Genomic DNA, 8,493 nt, shown 5'->3' with positions numbered 1-8,493 from the left:
ACGCGTTTCAGAAAGGCGGGGCATAGAGGAGAAACAATAATGTACAGTATGTGGAAAATAATTTGTTTTTTTAACTTTAAACCGCATAAACACATTTCATTACACCAAATACACAAAATAATGTTTTTTTTAGCAGCATCATATGACCCCTTTAATATACACAGCATAGTCTTTAGTCATAGTATTGATTGTTTTTGCTTTGCAGAGGTTAAGGACATGTATGGAGAAAGTTGAAGCTAAGGCTCCAGAGTACACACGCATGGCAGAGTCTCTCAAGTAAGCCCTACAAATGCAAAAGCACCACAAATGTACATTTGTTGACTTTTTTAATGATGTTAACAAATGTACATTTGTGAAAAATTGCATACATGCCTAATGCCACATCCCAAACATTGTCAGATTCCAAAGTTTTCTCTGTATTGTGTAGTGCTGGGGAGACGACCTGTAATCTAGAGGCTGCTGCTGCGCTGAGGATGGAGATACTGAAATACTATGAGCTCCTTGATGTTCTGAGGTAGGCAACAGACTAAAGACACATACTGTGATGTGACGGACCTATCTAAATCAGGATTCACAGAATGCATTTCTGTGGGGGGTTTGGCACTAGTAAGAAGATCCTCGCACTCGGACTGAAAGATGAGGTCCAGCCTCACCCGAAAGCCCTGCAGCTGCAAAGGATGGTGCGCTACACAGCTACACTTTTTATACAGGTGAAATGTTTATTGACATATTTTTCAAATCTGCAAGAGGTTTACAAACCTGTGGGTAAAACTATATAAATGTGGAAGCTCAAATTGTCTGTTCAACACTTACACCTGCAGGAGAAACTGTTGGGACTGACGTCGCTTCCCACCAAGGAGAAGTATGAGGAGCTTAAAGAGAAGAGACGAGAGGAGCAGGAGAAAAGGGCGCAGCAGGAGAGACAGGTGAATAAACGGCAATGTGATCGCATTCTGTTTCTCACATTTTGCTAATCAATATTTCTTTATTTGATAAAACCTTAAGCGAATCAATGGTGATTTTAATGAGTCAATTCAAAAACATTTTGAGCTTAAATTGTATGTCACATATTACACACATGAATATTCTTCCTTGTTTCTCAGTTTTATGGCTTTAATTTCCTTAAACCAAATTTCCTAGGAAGCTTTTCTACAACAGTTCTCTGATTGTGTGTCTGCTGAAAGGTTATGTCTTCTGAGCGCACTTCTTTTACTGTGGGCTGTACTATCAATTATGTGAGGGGTTTGCCATATATTATATATCTATGTTTAACAGATCCTGTTTGATCTAAATCTATTACAATCTGAGAGAACATGATCTGACTAAATGGAGGGTTGGTTTATATCGTAAAAAAATAATAATCAGGAAAGACCTAGAAGGCTGTAGAATTATGAGCCAGCAGTAGCTTATAGACTGGATGACATCCAGCCATATACATCCTTGCTATATACTGTATGTATTATGCCTCATACTGTAAGTATGCCCTATGATGCTTCATGCAAATTATGGGAGTAACGAGATATTATTTCATGCATTCCAGTGAATTATTCATTGAATATATTGTAGATTAAATCGGGAGAGCAGACTACAAATGCACAGTACATGTTGTCTTTTTTCATATTGTTACAGTGGAATACAAAGGAAAAATGAAAATAATCAGGAGGAAATTACTTTAATGCACACAAATATCCACATAATTGCTCAGTTTTGGTGTTAGGTTCAGGGTTCTTACACCTTTTCCAAAGTAATATTCAAGCACTTTCAAGGTGCATTTTCAAGATTTTCCAGCACTTTACAACTGTGGTAAATCACATGTTTACATAGCCTACATACTTGAGTTCTTCACTTTAAATCAGATGTTATTGTGCTATTAAAAAACACCTATATGGATTGCATATAACATTGCAGTTTATACCAATATATGGTTTATAAATTATAAAATAAAAAAATAAATAAAGAATTCACAGGGTATCTGCAGTATTTTAAAATAAAATGTAAGGTTTTTTTAAGACCTGCACAAATACAATGAATACTGTATGTCAGGGTAGGGCAATATCTATGGTAACATATTAATGATTGGTACCATAAAATGACTGTAAAAAAAAAAAAAGATTTGCAGTTCAAAAACTTTTTTCATAAATAATAAGGTTTTATATAGTGATAAACCTCACATTTCAGCCTTTAAACTATTTTTAAGAAAAGGGATTATTTAAAAGTAGCTATAAGTTATTATTTTAATTTAAAACAAACCCACACACAAAAGTATAAATTATCTTAATTTAAAACACACACACACACACACATCTTTGTTAATCGTTTGGATTTTGGAAGGCACATTAGCAAGTTCGCATTGTTCTGAACAGGAACAGCAAATTGCCAGCAGGTGGCGCATTTGGAACGGCACAACGACTGTTTCCCCGGTAACGCCTGTACATAAAGCAGCACTCACTCATTAACGCTCCATTATCAGACATCATACGTAGGCAAGAAGAAATGAAAATGCCATCAAAACTTTTCTGAGGGCAGGCAGTTTCCTTCAGAGATACTTTCACACCCGCGCCGCAGTGAAATCGTAGCCTTGTGAAGTTTTTAATCATCACATTTTTAAGAATCATATCATGATTCTTGTCTTTCTGTCGTCAAGTTTTAAGACATCTTGAAATTATAATAAATTATTTTCTTATATTATAAAGTACCGTTTTGGCATTTAAGTATTTTTATGTCCTTAAATTTGAAGTGACAATGACGATTAATGTCGATTACGTTTTGTGTGGGGGAAACAACACGTCATATTCAAGACATTCTTCACATTGGTTATTTTAGTCTCATGAAAAACTAAATTGTTATTTAATTTGGGATTATAACATACAGAAAACAAGCAACAAATGTTCCCCATCACTGAAACGGACTAGCATGAGCTCACAGTCCAGCATGTAAACAAATGAATTCCTTGTTTACGTGGTTTCTGCACTGTTGTTAATGATGACAGTATTCGAGGGAGTGCAGAATGCAACCAGTGAGCGCATGAACTCAACACAACTGTAGCGTTTTGCGGATTCTTCCTCTCAACCGATGCAACTACACTTTCAAGCACTTTATCCAAAATCCAAGCATTTTTCAAACCTTGAAAACACTACATTAAAATTCAAGCATTTTCAATGAATTCAAGCACCCGTACGAACCCTGTAGGTTCCTGTGAGATGATCCAATTAACATTAATTAATCGCACCTGATGATCAGTCCTGCGCAGAACTTGCTCAGCTTAAACAAACTTGTCATTGAATTTGATTAATCAAATCAGTGTATTTATTTTTTAAGAATCAGATCAGTGAGTCTGATTGATTAATCTGTAGTCTAGATATGAATTTCTAAATAAATAAATCATGTTTTCATTCTTGCACAATAACACATACAAAAAAAAAAAAAGACTGGATTTCTGGACTAGCTGGTCTGATGCAATTCATTATTTTGCATATTGTAACACTTTACTTTTCTTACGCAATTTAGGCAGGCCTGGAGGCACAAAAACACCGATTGGAAAGTGAAAATAACCTCGGTGCACACGAGGATGTTCCAGGTCCACGCATGACGAAAGCCGGAGGCTGGCTGCCACAATCAGACACTCTGCAGACTCGCTCTGAGCTGGACGACCCTCTCCTGCAACAGATCAAAAACATAGAGTCGTTCTTACGGCAGGCGCGCTCCGCCAACCGCACCGATGAAGTGGCCATGCTGGAGGAGAACCTGCGGCAGCTGCAGGACGAGTTTGACGCTCAGCAGACCAGTCGAGCCATCCAGCTTTCACAGAGGTTCGCTGAGGAGACAGACCTGCAGCAGAGACAGATCAAACATCTGCAGCAGAGAGAGCTCGAGTACAGGAACCAGTCAAAACACTCCTCCTTGGATTTCAGAGACCAAGAAGATGTTCAGAAAAGAGAAGAGGAGGGAGAACATTTGATTGGAAGCCCTGGGTCTTCACAGTCTTTGTCACGTCTATTAGGAAACTCTCCTCCCTTAGAGAGGCAAAGAGATAAACACACACCAACTGCACCCACCAGAAACCCCTTTGACGAGGAGCGTTTCTCTCCTGCTGAGGAAGAACCGACAAACTCTCAGACAGCCAATGGAAAGAAAGAGCACAACCCGTTTGAGGGAGAAAACGATGAAATGGAAGAACCAGGTACAGCTAAAGTGAAGTCAGCTAGAAATCCTTTTGAAGATGACGATTATGAAGATAGAGGTAACCCTTTTAAAGAGGTTTCCGATGAGATTCCAGCTGCCTCAACCAATCCGTTTGATGAAGAGGATGATGAGGATGGCACAGCAGTTGATGACATGATTGAGGAAGAGCTACTTCTACAACAGATCGATAACATCCGGGCATATATCTTTGACGCCAAGCTGAGCGGACGCTCTGATGAAGTGGAGCTTTTGTCTGAGAACCTAAAGGAGCTGCAAAAAACACTACAAGAGCAGAAAAGAAAAAAATAGTGGCCGTCACAAACTTAGTTTGTTCTGTAATTGGTGAGGCTTGTTTTCAGTTACAGATAACAGTGTAAGCTACTGATGCACTAGACAAAAATCTAAAACAAATTTGAAGTTTCTGTGCAAGAACACATAGAAGAAGGAACAGACAATTCTTGATCAGAACAACTTGATTTCTGGAAAAATTTGTAATTTAATAAATAAATAAAAAACAGTAAGTCTTAGCTTTGGGTAATATTAATATTTTGTTCACATAAAATACTTGAATATGTAGTCTCAAGTCATATAAATAGGTAGGTTTTATGGAAGTGGTTGAATTAACCCTTATCTGGTTAAGATTTTCTGTTCAGCAAAGTCAGTATTTCATGCACGCTACTGCTTTGATTCAGAATACATTTTGCTTTAGAATTTTAAGAAAATCTAAGTTTATGTATCGAAGTCTAGCATGAACGCACACCTGCAGCTTTGAACTTTTTTATTATTATTATTATTATTATCATTATATTGATCTAATGGATAACCAGCACTTCACTAAATAGAAACCCTGATTTCTTTATTTCTAGCCTTGAAACATCAGGAATATTTCACTCAAACATGAAAATCATTTCACGTTACTCGTCGTTCCAAACCATTGTAGTTTTTTTTTTTAACAAAGTATTTTTAAGAAGGTTTTTGTGCATACAATTGAAGTTGATGCTGTCAAAAACAAAACAAATCTCTCACAATTATTAATTTTGGGGTGAATCGGTTTAATATTACAGATTTGCCTAATCAACATCAAATGTCTGTAATTTAGTCTGTATATATTGTTTTATACCATTAGTAGTACTCATTTCTGTTGCACTTAAATGATTTAGCAAGTATACAAATACATCCAATGCTATGGAAACCAGTGTTGAAGTAACAAACTTATGCATATGGTCATCATAATTGCCTGCTGCTCCTCTAAATAGCTGTGCAGAAACTGTACCATTTGTGTTAAATCTGAATTTTGCTTGCATGTTTCATTAATGCTTCATTTATGTGTGCCCACCTCAAAAAGACATGAAACACAACTGATGAGTTCTGTCTTGTATTAACTCGAGGCTTTTCGTGGACACAGTGAGAACAGACAGCAACACTGTGGCTGAATGTAATGCTTTTTGTAATTGTATTTATGTTTTCGTCATCAGAGAAACATATTGTGACTAACAACCTATCCATTAACGTTTGGATAATGTTGTGTGTTTACACTGAGCAATATCAGGTATCATAAATGTTACACTAATAATAAATAAAATTCTGTGATTCTGTGGTGAGAATTTTCTTTAGGTATTCGTTTTGTAGGTATTCACTCAAGAATAAATCACCAAATTCTTTTTTTTTTTTTTTAATTAATCGAATTATGTATTTTTTTGCAGGTTTATAAAACAAGTCCGCTTTCCATAGTCAGTCTAAGTGAAAGTCACAAACATCAAATCATGTTCATCTCACCCACCAAAAAAAGTTTAAGGACCTTTAAGATTTGATTTTTAAGTGTCCAATGCGTTTTCACATTAGTCTCAAACAGTATCTACTCATCAGAGGCTGCAGCCAGTTTGGCCCTGTATTTGCCAGTCATCTCTTTGGGAAGCGGGACAAAACCAGGATGAGGAACTTGACCCTCCACTTCACTGATACACTCCCGCAGGAAATATTTCTTGGGCCCAAAGTTAGCAGGGTTAGACAACTCCATTTTAGCCAGAGCCTCAGCTTCAAGAACTTTACTGTGGGCAGAAAGAGACGTAAGAGGGTAAGCAGAGTACAGACACAAGGGACACACGTTCAAATGGTAATACTAGCATTAGCACTGGTTGGTGCTAAAAGCTTTCATGCACAGTAAAACGATTTCTGTTAGAACCGCAGATTTGCTCTCTACACATTTTACAGTGTAAACTTACGCTTCGGCTAGTACCTGATCGACATGTGCACTGACCAACTATCGATAGGAAGATATAGAGTCTATACAGTCTAGCCAATGAGATTAGATTACTGGATCAATTTATTTGAAAATTATATTTACAAAAAAAATAAAGTTAAACACCCAGCTAGCACTTAAATGGCAAAATGCAGCTGTTTCAGATAACTTACTATTGAACTTATCGCTATAACACTTCAATTCGGTTTTTAATTCTTTACTGAGCTCCGTCACTGTCAAGCAACAAATACAGATTTTAATCAAAGCAATATATTTCTTATTTTTTAATTATGTGTCTTTAATTATAGCTGCACAGCACAGTGTTCCTAGGACAAACACACACATTTGGAGCGATTATATAAACTGTTTGGTTAGCATGGTCTGTGGCAGACTTTTCTTTGTGTCAGGGCAACAATTTATTAAAGTTAATAATGACAAACTGTAGACAATTTTTTATTTTTTGCTCCATTTTGCTAACAAAAATGTTTCCAATCAAAGCCATGTTTGTGCATCTCTGCTGTGTTTTTTCCTGAATGAATGAATTAGCATTTTAGAATAAATCGGGTGAGTCAATGATTCACCGACCCATTCATAAGCTTCTTAGGGCTTGTCCAAATACCCACATTTTTCACTTGACCGCTTGTCCACTTCCCAGTGGGCAACTGATGTCGAAAAAACATCAAATTGATGTCGAAAATCAGGTAAAACATGCAAATCAAACTGATGTCAAAAACTTAACATGATGTTGATTTCAATGCAAATTGAACCTCAAACATATTGACCTACATATAAATTAAACCAATTTCAGTGTGGAATTAGCTTCCTATTTTCACCCAATTACCTCTAGAAGAAATTGCCATCCAAACTGAATTTAAAATGATGTTACAGCATCTTGATCAAGTCTTGATGTCAAGTTGATCCCACACTGAAATTGACTGTATGTAGCAGGGCTGTCGCAGTGAAGAAATTTCCCTTGCAATTTTGAGTGCCACAATATGCGATACTAAACAAAATGGGTTAATTTTGATAGATTTTTTAACTTTAAATCACATAAAACACTAATGATATAGTAGCCCTAGAGAATGGCGCTAGCAATGCCAAGGTCGTGGCTTGGATTCCTGGGAATGTGTGAGCTGAATAAATCTTGAACACAATAAGTTGCTTTGGATAAAAGCGGCTGCCAAATGCATAAATGTAAATGTACTTACTCTGACTTGCCAAGGATCATCTTCACATGGTTCGTAATTTCTTTGTGGTCTTTTCCTTCTACATCCACCAACACTTGCTCTCCTTCATCTAAACACAGCATTAAAATGAGAAGATACCACAGTGAGGGAAAACAATATTGAAAATAAATACAAAATAAAGAAACAAACGACTTACCGAGGTAAAATCGGAGAAAGGGTGAGGGAGTCATGTTTTTGAACATCATTATTTGAACCCAGGGATTTTTGTACTGGATTTGAGGGATATTGAAGAACACAAACTTCCTGTCAAGCAATATTATACATTAACATAATGCTTCTCAAACTCGGCTGACTTTGTATTTATAGACAATTCTTATGCTTTTTTTTTCTCCTACAAACTTCTTGATTACATGTAGTTAATGTTCTTCTATTCACATTTTATCTGATTCTAACTAATCGAATTTATTGCAGATATTAAAATACCTTTCAGCTTTCAGATTTAAAACACAAGCAGTATTTTTGTCTGTGATTGGCGTGACGACATGTTGACAGTGAAAATACTTAACACTCTTTCAATAAAAAAAATCATTAAAACCCAAACTCTGCTTGCAGGCATGGCAAATAAAGTCAGCTATTGATGATCGTGATATTGTTTTCCTGACCTTGCTCCTTCACTCAGATCTCCATGCGTGTTATAATTGACGGTCATAATCTTCACAGATTTTTTAAACACGACTTCTCCTTTCTGCAGATACTCCAGTGTCCTCCGTATAGGGAATCTTCCCTTCATCGGCATGATTAAACTATAAATGTTGTGCAAATTATGTCACTAAATGATCCACGGACGTGATCCCAACACTTCCGCTCATGCTGCTCCTGCTCCTT

At 36.6% G+C, this 8,493-nt stretch overlaps 2 protein-coding genes across 2 annotated transcripts in view; one reads left to right on the top strand and one right to left on the bottom strand.

Annotated features, from left to right (window-relative positions):
• Positions 1-5,889, top strand: part of LOC107711782 (rabenosyn-5-like) — a 20,226-nt gene extending 14,337 nt beyond the window's left edge. The window contains exons 8-12 of the mRNA XM_016516831.1: positions 206-276; positions 428-514; positions 608-710; positions 822-926; positions 3,508-5,889. Coding sequence (XP_016372317.1) covers positions 206-276; positions 428-514; positions 608-710; positions 822-926; positions 3,508-4,491 — 1,350 coding nt within the window. The 3' untranslated portion in view covers positions 4,492-5,889. The remainder of the gene's footprint in view (positions 1-205; positions 277-427; positions 515-607; positions 711-821; positions 927-3,507) is intronic.
• A 2-nt stretch (positions 5,890-5,891) lies between these two features.
• Positions 5,892-8,487, bottom strand: mrps25 (mitochondrial ribosomal protein S25). Its single transcript, XM_016516836.1, has 4 exons — positions 8,271-8,487; positions 7,805-7,911; positions 7,630-7,717; positions 5,892-6,230 (listed from the first exon to the last, which is right to left on the bottom strand). Exons 1-4 carry the CDS (start codon positions 8,402-8,404, stop codon positions 6,038-6,040), a joined length of 522 nt encoding a protein of 173 aa, XP_016372322.1. The 5' UTR covers positions 8,405-8,487; the 3' UTR covers positions 5,892-6,037.
• Between the last annotated feature and the right edge of the window lie 6 nt (positions 8,488-8,493).

Source organism: Sinocyclocheilus rhinocerous, unplaced genomic scaffold (assembly GCF_001515625.1).
Source record: "Sinocyclocheilus rhinocerous isolate Xijiao unplaced genomic scaffold, SAMN03320098_v1.1 scaffold958, whole genome shotgun sequence".
Taxonomy (NCBI): Eukaryota; Metazoa; Chordata; class Actinopteri; order Cypriniformes; family Cyprinidae; genus Sinocyclocheilus; species Sinocyclocheilus rhinocerous.
The sequence above is the reverse complement of the archived record's forward strand: the minus strand, read 5'-3'. Positions and strand labels throughout refer to the sequence as shown.

What these genes read in the sequence shown, in the direction of transcription:
- mrps25 (XM_016516836.1), bottom strand. Translation starts at nt 8,404, where the DNA reads ATGCCGATGAAGGGAAGATTCCCTATACGGAGGACACTGGAGTATCTG. An exon ending in GATCTGAGTGAAGGAGCAAG is followed by an intron (nt 7,912 to 8,270) that starts GTCAGGAAAACA and finishes ATTGCTTGACAG; the next exon opens with GAAGTTTGTGTTCTTCAATA. An exon ending in ATGATCCTTGGCAAGTCAGA is followed by an intron (nt 6,231 to 7,629) that starts GTAAGTACATTT and finishes TTCTGCCCACAG; the next exon opens with TAAAGTTCTTGAAGCTGAGG.